The sequence below is a fragment of the Patella vulgata genome, chromosome 4 (assembly GCF_932274485.2).
Source record: "Patella vulgata chromosome 4, xgPatVulg1.2, whole genome shotgun sequence".
Classification (NCBI taxonomy): Eukaryota; Metazoa; Mollusca; class Gastropoda; family Patellidae; genus Patella; species Patella vulgata.
In genome coordinates, this window is record NC_065882.2 from 13,231,797 (window position 1) to 13,256,917 (window position 25,121).

Below are 25,121 nucleotides of genomic sequence, written 5' to 3' on the forward strand. Positions count from 1 at the left end.
GATCGAATCAACACAACTAGGCGTGATACAATCTATTACCATACAGGACATGAGGCCATCGGTGCTACAAAAACATGGAGAACACGGGTTGGTCGAAACCTTTTCTCCTTCATTATACATCTTGCCATTGTGCAAGCAACCTTTTGGCGCGGCAGTTGCAATTGCTACCAAACCAATACAAATCAAACCAATCATAGCAATTTTACCCATCTTGTATTGGCTCTCTGTCACTAACTTGTGGTCGGGTCAATGATTGACTCCTATATAAATATCAGATAAGAGTGACCACCAGGGAGCGCCACGCGATGACCAGGCCATTATTGTAACATGATCGTGACGTATTTTGTCCTTTATTTTGTATTATCAGATAAAATTCCATTTCATTATTCCTTATCTGGAAGATCAAAATTTGATTAGAAAATAATTTGTTAAATATTAATTAAACCGTGGTGTAGCCCTGTGGTCTGTACTGTCACCAAATTGGTCGTGATTTCCATCCGAAGATCATTGGAGTGATGGAAGAAACAGTATCTGGGTCATTCCATGTCAAGTAACAGAGAGAGAGAGAGAGAGAGAGGGGGGAATGGGGTTTAACGTCCACTCGACACAACTAGGTCATTTCGGGACTAACATATGGTTCAATTTTATTTCCATAATTCACTTGCGCGTAGCGGTCTTTCGCAGTGGGAGGAAACCGGAGGACCCGGAGAAAACCCACGAGGTTGGACAGGCGACCCTACTCCTTGATTTCAAGTAACAACTTCTAATATAGTGTAGTAACATTTCTACACTCTATCGAAATATTGAATTATTTTTTTGCACAAGTATCAATTTTTGGCACTTAAACATAAATTATGCAAGAGCTAAATCACTTGCAGGTCTTTCTTTAAGCCTGAAATGTTATCTAAATTATAAATAAAACATTAATTAACTTATCCAAACCATAATCAACTCTCGATGGCATCGCTAGCCTGCGATCTTTAGTGGATTATATTCAGATTGACTGCATAACTTTCCTTCACGATTTAATTATTAAATGGATAATCGAGACTATCATTTTTATCGCACCGACTTTAGTAATGATGATCAAGGCTAGGTGGAAATTTCAATCGCGTAATTCTCGGTTTATAGTGGATCAATTTGACTGAAATTTTCAGCAAATTGCTTCAACATTATGTAGTTTTTAACTATTATAGTGAGATTTACCAACTCGTTATCTATTGTCCCATAATGTATCTTTAAGGCACCAAATACACAGTTGACGGTACTTGTTCTGTAATATTTGATGGTGAATTCTTATTCTATATAATATCTTCTTACAAAGCTAAAAATTTCAAAAGTAGGCCTAACTTTAAGATATAAAATCAGTACACCAAAATGGGCGTCTTGTTAATCTCAATGCCCCCCCCCAACCATCAAAAACCAGCCCAGACACCCTCCCCTAACAAAAACAAAAACAAAAAACCCAAAACATTAAGATTAATACTATTATGGTTTTATATCAGCTATTTGGCTACAAAGTGCTTTGGGATTACCGGGTCCAAATCCAAATCCAAATCTTGATGCACATTTACACGTACTTCCGTCGGCCATTTTTTGCGAGTCACCATGTTTCAGTATTGTAGTTCCATCAGGTAGATAACAGTTAGCACCTGGTTAAAAAACAACAAATATAAATATAGGCTACAACAGAAATACAAAATTACACAGGTGCAGATCCAGGCTTGAGGGCGAACTCAAGAACCACAAACCGTAAAGATTTAAATAAAGAGTTGGGCGTTCCTGTTATAATACGGTAGTTCAAAACTAGATAATGAAAAATGAACAGATTGAAAATTACAGTCAAATTACTTCGTTCTGTGCGTAGTTATGATGGTTTGAACTTTTGACAAAATGTAGCCTAAATTGTTTATTAGGGACCTTCCGCACCGGTACGAAAACGAATACGAAAACGAAAACGTTATATATGGAGCTGGATTTACGTAGGTATGCAAACGAATATGTTTCTTGTCTCATATTGAATTTTTCATCATTTTTCGAGCCTTTGTGTATATTGTTGATTGTGTAGCGTTCGTAGAATGTGCTTACAAGGAATATTCTGCTTGATTTGTTGTACATCTGCCGAAAAATCGATTGAAAACTTTGCCTTTACCGAGAAGTTCATGGAGTGGAAATTAACGCCATCTAGTTTTGGTGTTCGTTTTCGTACCGATGCCAAAAGTCCCTATTAACTACAATGTACGTCGGATTGCGAAACCGCGTGTTAGAGGATACGAAAACGTAAACGAACATATGTTCGTTTTCGTGTTCGTTTTCGTACCGATGCGAAAGGTTCCTACTATCGAAGCAACGATAACTTTTTAAGCCTGCAAAGAAACCTGCAATAGGCATCTTTAAAGGGGAAGACCAACAAGGTTCAACCGGATGTGATGTAATTGGTTCAACATTCTCGCTGGTCTCTATAGCCTAGTAAGCATAAAGATTTGGCATAAGTTTACCGCTGTATTTTATTCAGGCGATGTCGTTTGGCCAAAAATCGGATCAGAGGGACTGTTTATTAGGATATCATAACCACGAAATTGTTTTGTTTTTTTAATGTTTAGGACACAAAGCAGTCGCGTAAATTCACTCATACTAAACAGTACACTGTGACCCAATTCACGCCGTATGGCTAATTGTTAAAAACCGTTGTTCTTCCCCTTTTTTACTTTAAGTATGCCAGTGGGCCTAGTATACACGATAAGGCAAACGCAGGATAATGAAATGAAATCAATGGGGTATAACGTCCTTACCATTTGGACAAGTAGAACAGCACTGGTCTGGTTTTCTTACAGAATCAACACAATTTGGCATCATGCAATCAATTGCCAAACAGGCCATATAACCATTATGACAAAAACACGGCGAACAAGGATTGGAGGTTGTCTTCTCCCCATCTTCATACATCTTTCCGTTATGCATACAACCTTTTGGCATGACAGGGGTGAGGATAGGGTTGGTCACTGCAGCGCCGCCGCCAATGCCCACCAAGGCAATAACAATCAAACCAATCATAGCAATTATGTTCATCTCGTAGCTATTTTAAGTCAGTGTTGCGAATTTGTTGTTAATTCAATGGCCGACCTCTCCAGTATCTATCAGATAAAACTGGCCTCCAGGGAGCGCTGTATAGTGAACGTTCCGTCACGTTAACATGATCGTGACAATTCAATGCAATTCATTTTCTTTATCTGTCTGTATGACCTTATCTTTTAAATGGAACGCCAACGTTCAAACATCGCATATGGTTTGAGCAAAAGTACAAACAAAATGAAATGGGGTTTAAAGGAGCTAAGTCTCGAAATTAAAAAAACACAAATTTTAATTCAATATTGGTCCATTTCAATCCATATTGATGTTGTTATGTTGCCGTGAAAATGTCGGATCCTAATATCCAATAGGCTATTCAAGACACAATGAATGTTTTACAATATGGTACACGAGTCGTGTATCATATTATTTCGGGCACAAAACTAATGAACAAAGAAATGCATATCCTAAATTACAATGTGGCAGTAAATAGTAATGGCGGATTCACAAATGATAATAAGAAAACGTGAAAAATGCGCTGATTAGACGTAAACGATTGTCGTTCAGTTTGGACTGTTCGCGTATTTAGAAATTGTAATTTTTTTTTAAGAAATTGAATATGTATTAGTGCTCTGTTTATTTGTCCAGTTTCACAGTGTTATAATCATTTTTAATTTTTCATAATTTGCAAGTGACTTTTTTAATAGGATATCTTAGTTTTCAAATGGATTTTTAGATTTTTTATGGAAAATGTTGCTTTATTTTACTATATTTTGGAATATTTTATACTTTTCATTGTGTAAGTAGAGTTTTACACAGTGAACCTTTTTAGTGAACATGATTTTAAACAAAAGAGACATGGCTAGAGTTCATGTTAATCAACCTTCAAATAACATTTATTCATACAGAGGCTGTAGAGGTGGCAGAAATAAACTCAGGGCTATAAAAGTATTAATCAGTTAAACCAGTGACTAAAAATCAAGTAAATAGTAACAATCTTGTTGATCTCACAGTTAATAATGATCATTATACAGGCAAACAGAATAAAATATCAAATAACAAACAGCGCAATAATCATAATTTGATTCAAGTTAAAAATAGTAAAAATCTAACTGAGGATTCCATTACCAAATTTTGATTAAAAAATGCGAGATCTGTTCGTAACAAGACGACTGTTTTACAGGATTATGTAACTGAGAATTCAATAGATGTTTGTGGCTTCACAGAAACATGGTTATCTAATGATTCAGATTCTGCTACTATTTGTGCATTATCCCCTAAAGGATATTCTTTTGTTCATTCTGCAAGAGGAAAGCGCGGAGGTTGAGTTGGGGTTTTATTTAATTCTTCTATTGTGCTACATAAACAACATAAACATGAACACTTTACAACATTTGAATGTTTGGACTGTATTTTTAAGTTCTCAGCCGGGAACATTCGTATTCTTACAGTATATAGATCCCCAAAGAAGAACCTGTGTAAATTATTCTTTGATGAGATGTCATCACTTCTGGATGATCTAGTGGCCTTTAAAGGTGAAATATTAATATTTGGCGACTTTAATATACACTTTGAGAGTCTGACTGATGCTGATACGACTCATTTCTGTGAAATTCTAAACAATAGGTCATTCATTCAACATGTTTCATCACCTACTTATAATCTTGGACACACCCTTGATCTAGTGATTACTAGAATGGAAATTTTAACTATAAATGGATTGAACATTCAGGATAAACTTATATTTGATCATTTTCCAGTAAGTTTTTATATAAACATTAAACCATCACAACCACATCGCAAAACAATCACATACAGAAAATTCAGTTATTTAAACAATGGAGAACTCCTGGAAAGAATCCGTGATTCAGATTTTAATCAGATTTCATCAATAGACATTCATGAAAAAGCCCTAGCCTACAACAATAGACTCGAACATGTATTAGATGCTACCCTTCCGAAGAAAACTGTCACGTTGAAAGTTCGCCCTGGCACTCCATGGTTCAACGATAACATATTAGAGGCTAAGCGATGTCGCAATAAGGCTGAACATATGTGGAGAAATACGCAATTACATGTCCATAAAGAGATCTACAAGACAGAGAAAAACCGTGTGACTAGACTCATAGAAGAATTAAAATCAAAATTTTATTCAAACAAAATAGATAACAGTGAAAATAAACAGAAAGAACTATTTAAAGTTGTGAATTCCGTAATTGACATAAATTCTGACTGTAAAATTCTACCGGATAGTTATAATGATAGTGACCTCGTAGAAACATTTTCTAAATTCTTTCAAAATAAAATAGAACGTATTGGAAATGAAATCAACAAGACAAATGATTCCATTCATTTTGATCCTCATATCTATGACAAAGCTAATTCATCTGTGGCATTTTCAAAATTTAGTACTGTAACTGAGTCGAGTGTTTCGAATATGATGAAGGCCTCGCCACCAAAGTCGTGTGCACTTGATCCCCTTACCACACATATCCCGAAGACTTGTTTACCTGAAATAGTTCCTGTAATTACTGATATGATTAATTCCTGTATAAATACTAGCACTGTTCCAGATGTATTCACACTTGCCTTGTAACTCCATTAATTAAAAAGACTAACCTTGATTGTAATGTTTTGAAAAATTATAGACCGGTCTCAAATTTAAGTTTTTTATCTAAACTATTTGAAAAATGTATTGCCAGTCAGTTAAAGTGTCATATTAAAAAATAATACTCTGCACGAGCCTCTACAGAGCGCATATAAAATATTCCACAGTACTGATACTGTTTAACTCGTGTTTCAAATGATATTCTTTTATCTCTTGATAACCAAAAATGTATTCTTTCATTATTATTAGACCTGTCTGCTGCCTTTGACACAGTCGACCACAACATTCTTTTAAATCGTCCCCATTTTAGATTTAGTATTAATAAATCTGCTCTTAATCTTTTAGAAAGTTATTTAATTGGTAGGCAGCAATGTGTTGTTTTAAATGGTAAATATTCTTCTCGTTGTGTTTTAAAATCTGGCGTTCCGCAGGGTTCTGTCCTTGGTCCTATTTTATTCATGTTATACACATCACTACTTGGGGATATAGTTAGAAAATATGATTTACAATTTTATCTATACGCAGATGACACCCAATTATATATTTCTTTTTCACCTAAAAATCCAGATTCTTATATTCATCTTTAACAGAAATAATATCTGTCCCTGAACCCTATATCATTGTGCTTACATCAGCATGCCTCTCCATTTAGTAAAGTAAGTGGCCATAACATGTCCACCCTCCAACCCATGTATTGAGAACATTTGCTGTAGACTTTGTTAGAACTATACGATTGGATATTGACATTGTACAAGTCACACAAACCATTCATTTATCACACCAGTTTATATACAACAGATACACACATTGTAATTAGGATTTTTATTACAAAATTCAAAAACATGTAAAAACTATAATCTTGTATAAATTTGACCAAAAAAATAATATATATAATACCCGTATATAACCTAAGAATAACTATGAATTTTTATTACAAAATTCAAAAATTCTTGCTTATTTTGATTACCGTATAAAAATTAAAATATAGCGTATTATTCCAAAATGATAAATAACTACATTACCCCCCCCCCCCCAACCAACCCTTACTAAGAAAATTCCTCCACTTCGTATCCCTCTCTATTTCAATAATTTAAACCTATTTTTTGCCCATTCTTCCAAAACCAGTCGTAACTGGTACTTACAATATTAATTCATACCGCACAAACAAGATATAGTCGAATTAACACCTAAACAAATCTTTCAAACACGCTTATTGGCAAATATAACGGTTAAATTAACACTTAACAATAAATTCTTATTCATAAATATATTATCATATACACATACACTCACACTTGAAACAACCATAACCCATAATTATTCACAAACATACTGTTGAATTCACAATTAAATTGAAACAACTCTCGCACAAACATACAGCAGAATTCTCTCACAAACATCCTCACAATTAAGTTGAATTTACAGTTGATGCAACTCTCCGGACTCTCCCATACATATTATTCCCAAATAGTAGATAAACCAAATACAACATCAATAAAATATGATTTGGCGTTGATTCTTTGTCTGTTAAAATACAAGTTTCTGTTCATCGCCCATTCTGGTACATCAACGACTTCATCTTCAGAAAGATCATCAGCCCAATTAACAAAATCTTTTGTCAAGTTTTCTTTAGCATCTCTGTCTGAACCTGTTACTCCAGCAGATCCTACTTGGCTGGTTTTAGTAGTGACTTTAAATTTAAAATCAGGAATCAAAGCCCAGCTAGGAATGTCTACGGCTCCTTCGTACACAGGTTCTTCAGCCCAGTTGGTGACAAATTTATGGTTGATTGGGTCAAATACTCCAACATTTTCTTGGGTGAAAGAATAGATATGGCGGTCGTAATCTAATCCAGGTATCAATGCCCAGCCAGGGACATCTACGGGTCCATCATACACAGGTTCGTCAGCCCAGTTGATGACATATTGATGGTGAATTTGGCTGAAGTCATCAATATTTTCTGTGGTAGCCCAATGTCTTCTAGAACAATCATCTTTATCATGTCGATTAAAATCAAATGCAGGTATCAAAGCCCAGTCAGGGACATCTACGGGTCCATCATGCACGGGTTCTTCGGCCCAGTTGATAACATACTGATGGTGAATTTGATTGAAGTCATCAATATTGTCTATGGTAGAGTGATCATCTTTAGCATGTCGATCAAAATCTAATCCGGGTATCAATGCCCAATAAGGAATATTTGTTGGTTCTTCATATGAGATTTCGTCAGCCCAGTTGATCACTGAATAATGTTGGTTTTGGTTTAAGTTCAGCTGACGAGTGTCGTCTAATTCTTCGTCCAAATTCTTAGTATCTCCATTGGGTGATACTGATGATAGAGATGACGATCTTGGAACTCTCATTTCACAAATCTTCTCGTATCCATGGTTGGATTTCTTATAGTAAGATACAACTGAAAAAGTGAAAACATTTTTTAGAAATGAAATAAGAAAGTAAAAGACAAATAAATAATTGACACCACATAATAACTAAATGTTCAAATCCACTATAAGTACGTAAAACACAGGTCTTCGTGCAGAGTTTGGTATTGCACATAAAAATATTGCTTGGCAGTTGGAATCAAAGAGTAGGCGAAACTCCGCTTACCCCTTCCCCATCCCCGTATTCCACACGTAAGTATAAATACATAATACCGTATGTTCGTGTCAAACGACAAGTCGACAACAAATAAATAAATAATTCTAACCATTCTATTTGTGTGATTTAATCAACTGCGTGTTGATTTTGATCTAACTGTGAACGGACGCTGTAAAAGTGTTCAGGCTTAATAGCAGTAATAACGGTAGGGTTGACTAGTAACGCGTTAGACTTACTAGAAGTATTAACTAGTGTTGACTAGTAAAGTGTTAGACTTAATAAAAGTATTAACTGTAGAGTTGACCAAAAGAGTATTAGACTTACTAGAAGTATTAAATGTAGAGTTGATCAAGTCTTCATCAGTTAATGTAACAAACATGTTATTATCATCATATATCATCTGACTTAATACATCACCATAGTCTAAACTACTATCACTGTAGTCTCGTATTTCTCTGGAATAAATATAATACAAAATAAAAGTAGACGTAAGAGAAGGTAAAATACTCTTTATAGTTCAAACTTTTTTAATTTAAAAAAGAAAAAACCGTATTCAAAACATATAACAGAGAAAATCAGTTTATCTATTTGTTTTTACCTGTTCTCAACTCGACTACGAAAATATTGAAAACCTATTTGAGATTTTAACGGTTTATTTTTTCTTTCAATTTTTAGAATTCTTTACAATATAATTAAATATACTTACAATACAGTCATAGTTGATGTTATACTTCCCTATCTGGATTCACAAAAACGTAGAAAATATAATTAATTTCAGAAAATTGTCACAGAGCGTCTTTCTCTTAGCAGATAAAATAGCTCAATGATAGAACAATAAGATGACGTTTTACCTATTGTGACGTCATAATTAAAAGACGTCAAAAGTTTTGTTGAATTTCCCCAAAAAAGAAATCAATTTCGATTGACTTTTGAAGCTTTTTCCGAAACAAGTCAAAATCTTATTATTTTTTGTCGACCAAACCCCCCTCAAAAAAGGGATATTTAATAGATTATTGTTTTTCCAATTTCAAAGATTCATTCTCGACCAAAACAGTTAACTCTTAATATAAACACTGAAAAAGTGAAACGTATTATAATTTTGACAGAGAGACTGTTCATCAGAAAATTTTATGGATCTCGCCCAAGTAATATTCTGGGGCATAGCAAGGAAAGGATTACGCATAATATTTGGATTAACATTGGAGATTCACAGCCAATCAGTCCTGCAAAAGTGACGAAACCTTGCCAGAAAGAACAGGGAAAGCCTACGCTGGAAGTTGAAGGCCACAAAGATTTGGACGGATCCTCCAGTGAAATGTGAAGAAATTAACCAAAGCAGCGCCAATAATGCAGCCGATCAATATACTACTATCCGTGGCGAACCAGACCATGTTATACATAATGTAACAATAAATAGTGAATATGGGCTAGGGCAAGATCTGCACAGTTTTAAAAAATACAATTGCTGGACAGTCTGAAATCACCCTTTTTGGTGTATAGATAAGGATAAATATTATTAAATTAACTATGAATATTTTGTATGTAGGTATAAAACATTGACTTTCTTGGTTGTATCCCAGAGATAACTAAAGGGCTAATCACTAACCATATTACCATAGTATGCTTATGTTTGGATTTAACTTCAAGATGAACAGTATTATTATGAAGACCAGTAGGACGTTAAACCCTATTTCATTTCATTATTACTAGCATATAATGATGAACTCTGTATTCATTAAGTCGAACTTTGACACCTTTACCTTTAAAAATAAATATACCGTGTACGGTAATATAATGCCATTATAATCAAGTGACATTAAAGATACATACAAACTACATAATTTGATAATTTATTTTGAAAAAAAAAAAAAAAAAAATTAAAACTATTTTATATTTCAATATAATTTCAAGATAATCCAACCCCTTGTCACGAGAATCTTTTTTATCAGCCTTGTTTTTCACGGGACTCAATTGGAGGAGAATCCAGCTTTATCTTATATTTGTCGTTAGTCGCTGTCTATTTACCATATATATCGAAGCCTTGCCATAATATTCGTGGGAATCGATCTTTAAAGTAGCGGTTTCAGTTTTATAATGCTCGGATCGGAGCTTCGGAAGCATGGCTAGAAAACGATTTATGTAGCACAACCGTATGTAAAATATCCATGTCTATATCGAAATAACAAAAATAGTGATTGCAATCACGAACCCCATCCCCAATAGCGTTAAATGAACATATCAATATCTTTAGGCGCAAATTGTGAGAAAAAAACCCAATTATAGGCTAGAGTTTAGAGAACTGAAGTTAAAAAATATAGTACAATTAGTACATTGAAGGGATGTTGATACCTAAGCTATTTCTACATTCTAAGATAATCCACACAATGCAGGAATGTGTGTGTGTGTGTGGTGGTGGGGGAGGGGGGTGGTAGTGCTTGTGTGTGTGTGTGTGTGTTTAACGTCCACTCGACACGGACTAGGTCATTTCGGGACTAACATATGGTTCAATTTTATTTCAATAATTCGCTTGTGCGTATAGGGGTCTTTAGCAGTGGGAGGAAACCGTAATACCAGGAGAAAACCCACGAGGTTGGACAGAACCGGGGAATCGAAACCACGCCAGTTGACTCAATGGCAGACCTTAAGATACAGCGCGCACGTGCTAATCATTCGGCCATCCAAGTTCAGAAATATCAAAAAATATCAACACAAGTTAATAAAGTAACAAAAAACGAGGCTTTGTCGAGTTTTTTTTTATTTTATCAACGAGTGTTGATATTTTTTGATATCAAAAAAGACGAGTAGGAGATTTTATTTATCACCCAATCCCTTCTTACATGCACATATAGATAAATATAATTCTGTGCTGTAGATTTCACTTTTACTGAACATTACGGCGTAGTGATACATCATTTTCTAATAGCAATTCAACCATTGCAAAGTCCTTTATATTGACCCACTGTTTCCATCAAGGTCAATTGAATAACAATAGTTCATTTTTAATAAAAAAAAAAAAAGTTACTTTTAATAAGAAATGAACTGTTCTTTGAAAATAAAAAAAACCCTAGTTCCTTTTCAACTGATATCGCAGTAGATTATGAAATATATCACACAAGCGATATATAGAATGTATTATTGGGTGGTGATAAATACAAATATTATACCTTTTACGTACGTTTATATGTTGATTGTGCTCTTTCAGATTTCATAACGAGTTATATAACAAAATGACAAATCAGTAGTAAGTTAATTGACAAAATCTTTGGGGTCTTTTCTTGCGATTTTTCAGAGTAAAAACCCATGGCAAAGTGGACTAAAAATGTGAAATTTATTGCATGTTACATATAAACTATGGAAGGATAACGTTGCCAATATTATTTCATTGTTCACGGTGCAAACTGCAAATGTCAGTAGTTCAAAATACGTATTTTAGTTTTATAATTTGCAATTTCCATTGTTCAACAATACCAATGTCACGGTGTTAAAATACAGAATACACTTTTCAATAATACAAAATACAGTATAATAGTTATTTTGCATTTTGCATAATAGACAAATGCATAATAGAACCTTGCATAGTAGAACATATACCTTATATGGGATCTACGACGAACCTCATTTGCATACGGAAAAAAGTCCGGACTATGACGGAAATTATTGAAGTTAGCACACATATTCCCAGTGCCAATAAAAACCTAGATAATTATATTAGAAAACAACATTTTAAGACATATTAATGTAAAGTATGTAATAGACCCCCGCCCCCACCTCCAAGAAAAAAAAATACAATTACCATAAACATACTGATATATCGCACACTAGGCTAACTGAGCACGCAGAAAAGGGGTACGTCCACGCTGCATCAAAACGCACTGAAACCAGCTTTGGTGGCAAATTGTTTTTTTTTTTATTTCACAGAATCAAGGGATTAATGAACTACTAGACTGCAAAATTCGAAAAATCTCCTATGTTGGTTTTTTAAGATACATTACCGTAAACATACTAAAATATTGGAAATTCGGTTTAGGGTAGGCTCACTGCGCACAAAATAACTTCTAAACTAGCTTTAGTGGCTCCAAGGTCTTTATTTCACCAACTCGACAGATGCATAAGGTATGAACATGCCACATTTCAGTAACTTTCTATGATGGCTTATCGAGTTATATCATGGCAAAGTTGTTAGTACCCGGATCCTGGGTTCAATAAACAAAGGGTACGCCCAAGCTGCATCACAAAGCACCCAAACCAGCTTTGGTAGCAAAATGTTTTTTGTTTCATGGACAAGGGATGAATAAACTACTAGAATACAAAATTTCAGAAGCTTCCTATTCTGGCTTTTCGAAAAATATCACCGTAAACATACTTAAACCATGGGGGAATCGGGTTAGGGTAGGCTCATCTCGCACGCAATAACTTCTAAAATAGCTTTGGTGGCTCCAAGATCTTTATTTCACCAAATCGACAGATGAATAAGATATGAACATGCCAAATTTCATTAAGTTTCTATGTTGGCGTATCGAGTTATACCACTGAAAGTTTCCTAGCACCCGGATTCGAGGCGGGGTTCGTAGGTACAATAAATAAGGGGTACGCCCACGCTGCATCAAAAAGCACCCAAATCAGATTCGGTGCCAAAATGTTTTGTATTTCACAGAGTCAAGGGATGAATAAATTACTAGGATACAAAAATCCAGGAGCCTCCTATGCTGGCTTTTTGAGATATATTACCGTAAACATTTGGGGGAATCGGGTTAGAGTAGGCTCACTGCGCACGCAATAACTTCTAAACTAGCTTTGTTGGCTCCAAGATCTTTATTTCACCAAATCGAATCCGGTGCTAGGAACTTTTCGGTGGTATAACTCGATATGCCAACATAGAAAGTTAATGAAATTTGGCATGTTCATACCTTTATATGCATCTGTCGATTTGGTTAAATAAAGATCTTGGACCCACCAAAGCTAGTGTAGAAGTTATTGCGTGCGCAGTGAGCCTACCCGAACCCGATTCTCCCACATATTTAGTACGTTTACGGTAATAAATCTTGAAAATCCAGCATAGGCAGCTTTTGGATTTTTGTATTCTAGTAGTTTATTCATCTCTTGATTCCGTGAAACAAAAAACATTTTGCCACAAAATCTGGTTTGGGTGCATTTTGATGCAGCGTGGACGTACCACTTTTTCTGCGTGCTCAGTTAGCCTAGTGTGCGATATTTTAGTATGTTTACGGTAATAGTATATATTTTTTTTCTTGGTGGGGGGTGGGTCTTTTACATATATACTTTGCATTAATATGTCGTAAAATGTTATTTTCTAATATAAAGGTAACAATTATTTTCGTGATAATTATATCTAGGTTTTTATTGGCGATAGGAATATGTGTGCTAACTTCATTAATTTCCGTCATAGTCCGGACTTTTTTCCGTATGCAAATGAGGTTCGTCGTAGATCCCATATAAGGTATATGTTCTACTATGCTAAGTTCTATTTTGCATTGGTCTATAATGCAAAATGCAGAATGCAGAAGTGTAATGTGCAAAATAACTATTATACTGTATTTTGTATTATTGAAAAGTGTATTCTGTATTTTAACACCGTGACATTGGTATTGTTGAGCGATGGAAATTGCAAATAATAAAACTAAAATACGTATTTTGAACTACAGACATTTGCAGTTTGCACCGTGAACAATGAAATAATATTGGCAACGTTATCCTTCCATAATAAACAGTTCGTGTTATTTTTATTTCCGTCTCGTGTTTGCACAATATTGTACGTATAACGCAGTTTTGATTTCTTACCGATATGGGGGATCACTGTGGGCAAGACGCTGGCTCGCTAGCCTGGAGGTCGGGTGTTCGATCCCTGCATTGGCCAAGAAAGTTCATCCGGATATTCCGGCGTGGTTCCCCCTTATCAGTGATGCAGGACGCAGAGCCTGACAAGGACAGCTTTCTCGTCGTTCGGATGGGACGAAAAATTGAGGTCCCGTGTACACATTGGCGTGCACGTAAAAGAACCCTTGACAGTTGGAATTCGATATAAGAGTAGGGCGTAGTGCCGCTGTCCGGGCAAAATTTCCCCCATAGCACACTGTATGGCGTATGCCGGTCTTCATTAGCCCAGTTCGGAGCAGAACAGTAGGACGTTAAACCCCATTTCATTTCTTACCGATATGTGGAAAAATCTATCATCCCCGACAAGTAGAATGAACCTCGAGCGGACATATTTTTATTGCGCCTTTTGAGATTTTATAACATATTATATATATTGACAGATTAGTAGTATGTTAATTGTATATTTATGTTGTCCAACAGGTCAAGCAATGTTAGTATATAAAATTATGAATTAATACGATGACATTGCGATTCTATTTCATTGATGCAAAGCATTAATTGTGATATCACACATGCCTATATCATTATCTCGCGCTTTGAATGCAAATCAAATCCCACCATCTGACGATATCTGATAAAACACACGACCGTGACACTTTTCTCATAAAAGTGTTGATTTACATAATTTTGTATGTAGCCGAGCAAGAGGGGGTTTGGACCCTCACCCCCACCCCACTTGGATCCGCCCCTGTTTCTAAGAAAGGTCAAAAGTGTATTTTGTGTGACGTCACACTCGTAGTATTCGAAATTCTTTAACATGACTGTTACCGTGAAATATTTTACATTTTTCCGAAAAATCCAAATGACGTATAAAAATTTAATTAGATTTCTCTTGACTGTACGTACATCCGTGATTATTATCAGGAATTAAACGTCATCAAGTCCACGCGATCAGTTACAAAACGGATCCTGTAGATTGTAGATTGACTTAGGAGAATGTCCTTCAGGATATCCGCACTTCCAGTTTTTAGAATTGAGCAACCAATGCAAGTCAGCGACATCATGAGGATATTTTAATGGTCGAGTGCGAGACATTAAGTAATATATTGATATTGTACGAGTGCGATAGCACGAGGGCAATATCTATATATTACGCAATGTCTTGCACGAGACCAGACACTATCCAGCAAGTGCATTTCAATGAAATACGTCACGCGGGTCCCATATTTCAACATTAAGTAATATATTGATATTGTACGAGTGCGATAGCACGAGGGCAATATCTATATATTACGCAATGTCTTGCACGAGACCAGACACTATCCAGCACGTGCATTTCAATGAAATACGTCACGCGGGTCCCATATTTCAACTAGTATAAATAATGTACGCTTGGCACATTGCCCGTGCCATTATGTGAAATAATGGTACGCTAACATCAAAGGATGACGTCACATCTGTATTTTAAATATATATATGGCCCAACATAAACCAATGGGTAGCGAATAAATTGTTTCAATGGCATTTAGTAATTGAACTGGAATATACAGGTCACAATTCTATGAAATACAATTACTGCTTATTACTGAGCGACGGTTATAATTATTCGGATGGGACGTAAAAAACGAGGTCCCGTGTCCGGTGGCGTATTATTGGAGCGCCGAACACTGAAATTCTTATCGTAGATAAATTTATATATTGGTTTAGTAAAATCGTAAGATAAATTTATTAATTTGCACAGAACTCCTTGTAAAATCGTCAACTGCAAATTAAATCGTTATAAATATAGATTGGCAGTTTGCATCCAACCTACTGTGATATAGTCATGATGTCACTATATAGTCTAATCGAACGGGTGATGTACCTTTCGATCGAGATCGTTTTTTATCAAATTGATATGCCAGCGACTAACGTGCTTGGGTGTCTGGATTCAATAACACAATTTATCAAGCCATATTTTGTACAGATCAATTTTTATATAGTTTTTGTCATATCAGTAACGGAAACTGAAGCCTTCACTAAGAACCGCTTTCTGCGGACGTCAATAAAGCCCCGATTAGGGTCACACAGCTCCGCCCATGTGAGATTAGTTTCCGTTGTCAATATCATAGAGCCATCCTTCAAGTTGATATTTCCCATAAATTTAGCGGACTTCTTATCACTTTTGCTGACTGCCAACTTCAGGGTGAATTTACCCGAGAGAGATTTGATGTTTGTATTTTTTAAACCAATACCAATGAACATCATCCCCGTTGTTCCTTTCTTTATTGTCAAGTACCAAATCAAGTCCTCCCTTTTTATTTCTCTACATTCAGTTTCCTCGCGCCCGTCTCTCTTGAGCTGATTCAAAGAGAAGGTATGATTAAACGCATCCACTCGGTTTATTTCTTTGATGGTTCCAAGTAGTGACATTATGACACCAGTGTTGATTTTATTTTCTTGAAATGACGCAAAGCAGCTTAATTGGGGTATTTCGAGATCCACAGAGTTGATTTCTTCTAACTGTGCTCTGAATGACGGGAGACTTTTCACGGCCTCCATCATTTGTTCATTTTGTATCATCTCGGCAACACTTTGGACATTAGTTCTCAGCTGCTGGGCAACATCTTCCTTACCCTTCAGAAATTTCTTTATCTTTTCCTCCTCTTCACCAAAAGTCATTTTTAAAGAGTTTTTAAGACAATCTCCAGCGTCGGTGACAGACTTGCGGACTTTCTGAACTTGCTGATAAATATGCTCACAAGACAGTTCATACGATGATTGGATCTCTGAAATCGTATCTCTAAGTGACGCCGAATTCTCTTCACTTTGGGTAAGCTTTTCTTGAAATATCTCTTCAATTTCTTTCAGCTCCTGGACTGCCTCTGAACAAACGTCCGCAATGTCCGATGTCATATGATGCCTGTGGTTTGTCATCAGACATTTCATACAAATAGTTTCCGTGCAATCTCGACAGTAAAATTCCATACAACTGTCGGAATGCTTCGGGCAGTTCTTCTTCGTCGTTTTGCCCTTGGTATCGCCGAGAATTGTGGTGTCTAGAGTGACCACATGATGACCACTACACGGTGGGAGGGTATCGTGCATTGATTTGCAGGATGTGCAGAGATATCTATCACAGTCTTTACATTTGAACTTTGACGTATTCGATGTCTTGCACATTCCACATGGGGTAGAATTAAAATCCGTCTTCGATTTGTCATCAAGATAAAAGTTCCTCGGGAATTTCTTCGCCCCTTTACGCGCTTTGATCTCCTTGCCACATATCGGACAAAGGAAAAAACGGCCATTGATGGTAAAGCTGTTGATGTAGCCATCCAGACAGTCTTCACAAAAACTGTGATGACAGTCTATTATTCTCGGATTCTCGAAATCATCAAAACAAATGCTACAAATGTTACTGGAAACTTTCTGCGCCATTTCGTTATGTCTCTACGATAGAACTAACTATAATAGTGTAGTTAATTGTACGAGTGTTTATATTATGAAGACTGTAGACCACGTCACACCAGACCACGTGACACTTACCGGTTTGTTTACTTGGAAAGGAAATGACAGTCTACAATCATACTAGGCCGATACAAGATGCTTAAAGTTTCAGCACTACATATTGCAGAATGTTGGGTTTTGCACCCGTTTGCTCACTACTCTTAATTAATTATTTTTAATATTTTCCGAGATTCTATCACGATTATCGCCCTTTATTGTTAATTTCTTTTTGACGTTCTCCCTCTGCAAGCCCCCCCCCCCCCTCTGCAAAAAGTTTCGCCTCCACCCGTGAAAAAATTGTCGACCATAAAAACAATAGATATACATTGTCCGTCAATTTTACAGCACCCCCTGAGAACACTTCCCGCCCCCCTCGTTGCTCTGAGCTAGTTACGGCCTAGAATTAGACATGGTTCCACTACTGATGTCTTCCTGCCTAGAATTAGAAATGGTTCCACTATACTGATGTCTTGCTGCTCATGGCGTCATTTGGCAGATTGTCGCCACCCACTGTAAAGACTGGTCGTATTATTTCTGTTACATCTTACTTGTAATTTACATTTTTAGTGAAGCCTCTATTAGGCCCGGGGGACTGTACAGCGCAGTCCCGATTTAAAAATAAATCAAACTCCACGGCAACATGTTACATTAAAACAGTTTGAGTCATTCTTGTTTTCAGATCATATTTTGGCACACTGTAGTCGGGTTGGTGTCAGCGACAGTGGCGGAGCTATGATGTCTGTTTTAGTAGAATACGTGTAACGTAGAATACGGTGTCACGTATTCTACTAAAACAGACATCATATTCTTGGAAAGGAAATGCCACTAGATTGATATAGCCTATGTATTAGATAACAAACCTCATCTTTCAAACCTCCGTGTTTCGAGATAAGAGATGGTATTATATATATAATTCCACCATAGTTTTAGTACAGTTCTATGGTTCCACGTAGCAAAGCCCAACGCAAATCACATCGTGCCACAGTAATCAAAACTGACAATATTTTTCATCAAAACAACGATTGATTATTGTTATTTATAACATTTCTGCCACATCTAACTACAACTAAGCATATAATCCTACATGAAACACGTATAAATCATCGTATTTAAAATCGAAGCGGTAAGCCGTTATTAGGAACGTCATTTTTAAGCAGGAGATGTATGTCGGATAAAAACAAAGCTTCATTAATTTAAACGTAAATATTTGGAGTTTATAGGCGATAGTTGTGCCACTGTGCTACATTGTAAGTTTAATTAGTCATACTAGTATAAAATTATCTTATTTTCAGGGGCAGATCCAGGAATTTTTCCAGTTGGGGGTTTGTCAGGCTACTGACACAATGTATCTTCCCCCCCCCCTCCCGCATGGTCCCTATCGTCATTTTGGCGTATATACATACACATTGAGCTTTTTAAACAGAGAAATTCAACACCTTGTTTGACGTCAATTTTTATTATGAATTAATACAATGACATTGTGATTCAATTTCATGGATGCAAAACATTAATTGTGATATCACATAATGTCTATATCATTACCTCGTGCTTTGAGTGCCCATCCTGTCCCACATCTGACGATAAAGGATAAAGCACACGGCCGAGAAACCTTTCTCATAAAAAGTGTTGATTTACAAAAGATTTTATGTAGCTGAGCAGGGGGGTGGATTTATTGAAAATTTCATTCAAATTACTTTATTCTGGGCGAAGTTGAATACCATTGCTACAATAATAAACAGAGTCTCGATTATCCATTTTATGTTAGATTTAAAGATACTTTTCCTCAAAGGTATTTATAGGGTAGCTATTTCCAATAAAATTATAGCTATTTCCAATAAAATTAAAGTATGGCAATTTTGGTGCATCCAATCTTACTAGAAAAATACTGGATTCCTTGAAAATCACCCATGGAGCACATACAGGACAAAAATGTAAGGGTTTCTTTAACCGGAAAACCGACGACTAGGGGCGTTAAAGGTTGCACAAGAAAATTGTCTGATCTCTGAGCGTTAGGGAGCGCTTGATGTGTATATTGATAAACTTGATGGTGAGGGACTGGGAAAAAGTGAGACTTATTACAGTCTGATTGAAACACAATTTCGTTTCATTTTTTTATAGTTCGAAATTTCGTTTTACTTGTCTATACTACACTAGGATCTGGAAGAGTTGTTATTCTACCGGCGTTTTGGTTGAAGTGAAGGATAAGCCAATGAAACAGTCTGTTTCGGTGACTTTTTGGCGTGCCATGCACGGAACTGTGGGTATAAAACCACTAAAAAACGTCAACACTGATTAATCAATGTCTGACGTCATAGGGTCAAAAGCTGCTCGTACGACCCCTGACACGACCTTCGAGTACAACTTGACAGATCTTCATGTAGTGTAGGCCATCGAAAGTAGGGGATCACAGGGGCCAAGTGGGTAAGACGCTGGCTCGCTAGCCTGGAGGTCGGTGTTCGATTCCTGAATTGGCCGAGAAAGTTCATCCAGATTTTCCGGCGTGGTTCCCCCTTGTCAGTGATGCAGGCTGTCTAGTCGCTCGGATGGGAAGAAAAACCGAGGTCCCGTGTACACATTGGCGTGCACGTAATGTGACGTAAAAGATCCCTTGGCAGTTGGAATCCGATATAAGAGTAGGCCATAGAACCGCTGTCCGGGCAAAATTTCCCTCATAGCACACTGTATGGCGTATGCCCGTCTTCATTAGCCCAGTTTGGAGCAGAAAAGTAGGACGTTAAACCCCATTTCAATTCATTTCATTTCCATTGAAAATGTAACAAAAGGTGAAGTCTCTGCTGTCCTTTTGACCTAACCGCTGTTTCTAACATCGATATGATTATTGTTAAGATAAGCTACTGCCATATTGAAATGGTCATGTCGGAGAACCCGCCGACCTTTAATTTATTTATTTATTAGTATTCAGCTGTCATCATAATTCTTTTTATTCAATATCAATAATATGTAACTTCATACCACCTATAAATTGGTTTAGGTTTCTGATGAAGTCACTTCAGTTAGTTGAGTTGAATAGCTCAACACAGAACCATGGAGGCAGACGTGAATTAAGACGATGGCCGTAAAGATTACAATATTATAATATGTATTGGTTGTTATACATGTAGTGTAGTTTAATGTTTGTTACCGTCTTGCTGAATTAAAGAAGTCCAATCCACAGTTATTAGATGATCTGATTATGTTACAAAAGTATAAAAAAACGAAACGAAAAATAGATCTGCATTTTAATCAGATTCTTTAATATTCTGTAAAAATTGTAAGCGGTTACTTTACAGGTATTCCAGCCCACAACGCAGCTACTGTCCCCCGCATCACTACCATTATAAAAAGATGACACTTGCACATTTATCGTTTTATAAAGCAACTAGCAATCAAAGATTATCACTCTGCTTAAACTTGGACAGTCTCGGAATAATTATGGTCAAGACGAAAATTGAACAAGCCAACAGTGGGGCTTCTGTCCCCAACCTCAATCCCAAAATTAACATCCGACTGGGCTAATGAAGACGGGCAGAGGGATCTTTAACGTGCACACATATGTGTACACAGGACCTCAGTTTTTCATCCCATTCAAACGACTATATCTTGTCTCTTCCCAGGTCCACGGTCCTGCACCACTGCCAAGGAGGAACCACGCCGGAAATACCTGATGACCTTTTTTGGCCAGCGTCTTACCCACTGAGCCGAGAGAGAGAGATATGGGGTTTAACGTCGACTCGACACAAACTATGTCATTTCGGGACTAAGATATGGTTTAATGTTATTTGAATAATTCGCTTGCGCGTAGGGGTCTTTAGCAATGGGAGGAAACCAGAAGACCCAGAGAAAACCCACGAGGTTGGACAAGCGACGCTACTCCTTGTCACGTACAACCGGGGAATCGAAACCCCGCCAGTTGACTCAAACCCACTGAGCCACAGAGAAATCAAATTGTTTATCACTGGAACAGGAAATGTTCATTACTGAACTTAGTCACGGTATGGATATAAAAAAACAATACACCAAGTTTCATCACCGGCTCCCTCAATCAGAAGCAATGTTATTGTGTCCCAATAAAATGAGACAGTCGGATAAACGAACTCATTTTAATATTTTTTTTGCTTTATTCAAAATGCGGGGGATAATAAATCACAATTAGTATTGCAAAATCAATTAAGAAATAACCCAAAAAATACATATAAATATACTGAGCTCCATGGAAACGCATCACTTTTTTTCCCCAAATATTTTATTACTAGGTGGTTTTGTATGTATAATATTATGCAATACTATGAACTATTGTTTCACACAAAGCTCCCAAACGCAAAAAATATCGGCCCGTGTGCACAAAAAAAAATTGCCCATTAAAAGCATGTTTTCAACTTAATGTGCAGTACATGAACTGTGAAACGTCAATCTGTCGTAATTTGTTGTTAGACGGGTGAAGGAATCGAGCTAGAGATGCCGAGACTTACTGAAAATCAACGGAATGAAGCCATGGGAATGTCCAGGGCTGGCATGTCTACACGTGCTATTGCCAGACACTTCAATTGTCATCAGTCCACTATTGTAAGGTTGGTGGAACGTGTTCGAGTTACTGGATCAACACGTGACCGTCAACGTTACAAGCCAGGCTCAACACCGCTACATCCGGGTCACTCATCTGCGTGACAGATTCCGCCCAGCGACTCGAACAGGTGCAGCAGTCGTCGGAAGACAAGGACCAGTAAGTGCCAACACCATAAGATGTCGTCTAAGGGAAGTAGGACTCCGTGCACGACGACCTTATGTTGGAGCTATCCGCAGGGATCATCACCGTCAGTGGCGTTTGATATGGGCTCAAGGACACCAGACATGGAGAAGAGTAGACTGGCAAAGTGTGCTCTTCAGTGATGAGAGTCGCTTTCATCTTTATCATGCTGACGGCCGTCAACGTGTGGAGACATCTTGGGGAATGTCTTGCAGACTGATGCGTCTTCGAAACGAATCGATGGGGTGGGGGAAGTGTAATGGTGTGGGGAGGCTTCACATTTCATCACCGGACCTCGCTACACATTTGCAGGGGTCGCGTTAATGCTGTAGCCTACCGTGATGATGTCTTGCAACCAATTGTTGTTCCGATGTTTCGAGCGCACCCACAACTTCAGCACTTCCAACAGGATAATGCACGTCCGCATACCGCCCGTTTTAGTATGGACAACCTGGCTGCTAACAACATCAATGTTTTGAACTGGCCAGCCATGTCTCCGGACATGGCACCGATAGAACATGTCTGGGATGAGATTGGACGCCGTCTGTATCGGAGCCCACAGATGCACATTTCATCACCGGACCGCGCTACACATTTGCAGGGGTCGCGTTAATGCTGTAGCCTACCGTGATGATGTCTTGCAACCAATTGTTGTTCCGATGTTTCGAGCGCACCCACAACTTCAGCACTTCCAACAGGATAATGCACGTCCGCATACCGCCCGTTTTAGTATGGACAACCTGGCTGCTAACAACATCAATGTTTTGAACTGGCCAGCCATGTCTCCGGACATGGCACCGATAGAACATGTCTGGGATGAGATTGGACGCCGTCTGTATCGGAGCCCACAGATGCACACCATTGCTGCTTTAGAAGCTGCTCTTGTCCAAGAATGGAACAATTTGCCCCAGGTCTTCTTTCAAACATTGGTAAATTCCATGTGACGTCGCTGACCCCTCTGACTTTGTACCGTTGATTACAGATTAAACATCCATAAGTGTACAAATGTGTTGTTATTGATGTGTTCCCATTTGAATATTGTTCACAATAAGAAGCAAAATAAATAAGATATATTTACAGGATCATTTTGTTATACGAAAAACTAAGTGATGCGTTTTCCATGGCGCTCAGTATATATATAATGGCTTGTAAAACATAACAATAAATGCTACTCAAAGATTATAAAAGCTTGATAGGGAGCTGACCTGTTAATCATGCAATCACCTTCAGATATTGTGAATATAATAATGTTAACAAAAACAAAAAATATATACAGGGGCGGATCTGGGGGAGGGGGGAGGAGGAGTTGGGGGGTTCAAACCCCACCCTGCTCAGCTACATAAAACAATTTGTAAAACAACACTATGAGGAAAGTGTCACTGCTGTGTGCTTAATCATCAGATGGGGGTATGGGATTGGCATTCAAAGCGCGAGATAATGATATAGACATATGTGATATCACAATTAATGCTTTGTTTAATTGAAATTGAATCACAATATGATCCTATTAATTCATTATAAAAATTGACATCAAATGATGTGTTGGATTTCTCTCTTTAAAAAACCCAATGCATATGTATGCCTATAGGTAATTTAGAGACGATGATGGCATCATGCATTGACAACTGTCAAATGTCCTAACAGGAGCCTGGCCGATCCTCTCCTGCAAAAATTCCTGGATCCGCCTCTGATATAAAAATATGAATACATTCTGTAATAATGCCGAATAGTATCAGTAAATTCATGTACATTTACTAGTAACCAGTGGTCAATCGTGGATCAGCCATCACCATGTCATGCACTAAGGTTTTTTTTTTTTAATAGCTGCTGTTGATGGCCTTCCAGGCACTACATTCGTCCATCATGAGATCAGGTGAAGCACTTACCACACATAGTTTTAATTAATAAATTCACTGTAACCTATATACTAGGTGTTCTCACGTATCAGTGGACACCAACTACAGTGTTATTGCGAAACCTTAGTACATGATACATGTCTCTATAACATGGGTGTGGTCAGATATGAAATAAAATGGGGTTTATCGTCTTAATGTTCTGCTCCGATTGGGCTAATGAAGACGGCCATGCATATGCCTTACAATGTGCTATGAGGAAAATTTTGCCCGTCAGTGTCGCTATGGCCTACTCTCTTATATTCCAACTGCCAAGAGATCCTTTGTGTGCACGCCAATGTGTACAAGGGATCTCGGTTTTTCATCCTATCCGAATGAATAGACAGCTGTCTTGCACAACTGACAAGGGGAAACCATGCCGGAAAATCCCGATAAACTTTCTTGGCCAACACTGGGAACGAACCCGCATCTTACCCACTTAGCCACCGTGACTCACAAATGACTATCCACTTTGAACATAATAGGGTAAAAAGTGTACTTATAAATTACACAGTTCTAGTCATAGGCGTACGAGCTGGGGGGGCTGGGAGGGCAGCCGCCCCCCCATTTTGGGCACCAAATGCTGGGAAAATTTGGGCACACAATTATACTTTGTAAAATTTGTATAAAAAAAAATATTGTGTTCTTGAATGTTTCCAATTTAACAGTGAATTTATTACTATTATGTAACATACTAAGAACCTAACTACATTTTTTGGGCACCAACCACCACCGCCCCCCCCCCCCCAGTCAAAAATTTCCCCGTACGCCTATGGTTCTAGTCCATTTCATACACATGAAGACTAAATCAATCGGATTAAAACACAGATCCTATTTCGTTTCGTTTTATTTTTAGTTCAAAATTTCGTTTTACTTGGCTTTACTA

General features: G+C 37.3%; 1 protein-coding gene and 1 long non-coding RNA gene across 2 annotated transcripts; both read right to left on the reverse strand.

The window, feature by feature from the left end:
* Positions 1-1,473: 1,473 nt before the first annotated feature.
* Positions 1,474-3,303, reverse strand: LOC126819570 (uncharacterized). The gene is made up of 2 exons (XR_007679667.2): positions 2,793-3,303; positions 1,474-1,652 (listed from the first exon to the last, which is right to left on the reverse strand). It is a non-coding gene; the product is annotated as an uncharacterized LOC126819570 (long non-coding RNA).
* A 12,293-nt stretch (positions 3,304-15,596) lies between these two features.
* Positions 15,597-17,541, reverse strand: LOC126819512 (tripartite motif-containing protein 2). Its single transcript, XM_050547628.2, has one exon. It carries the CDS (start codon positions 17,528-17,530, stop codon positions 16,085-16,087), a length of 1,446 nt encoding a protein of 481 aa, XP_050403585.1. The 5' UTR covers positions 17,531-17,541; the 3' UTR covers positions 15,597-16,084.
* Positions 17,542-25,121: the final 7,580 nt, after the last annotated feature.

Bases quoted from the DNA above. Each gene is read 5' to 3' on its own strand.
- LOC126819512 (XM_050547628.2), bottom strand. From the start codon at position 17,530: ATGGCGCAGAAAGTTTCCAGTAACATTTGTAGCATTTGTTTTGATGAT.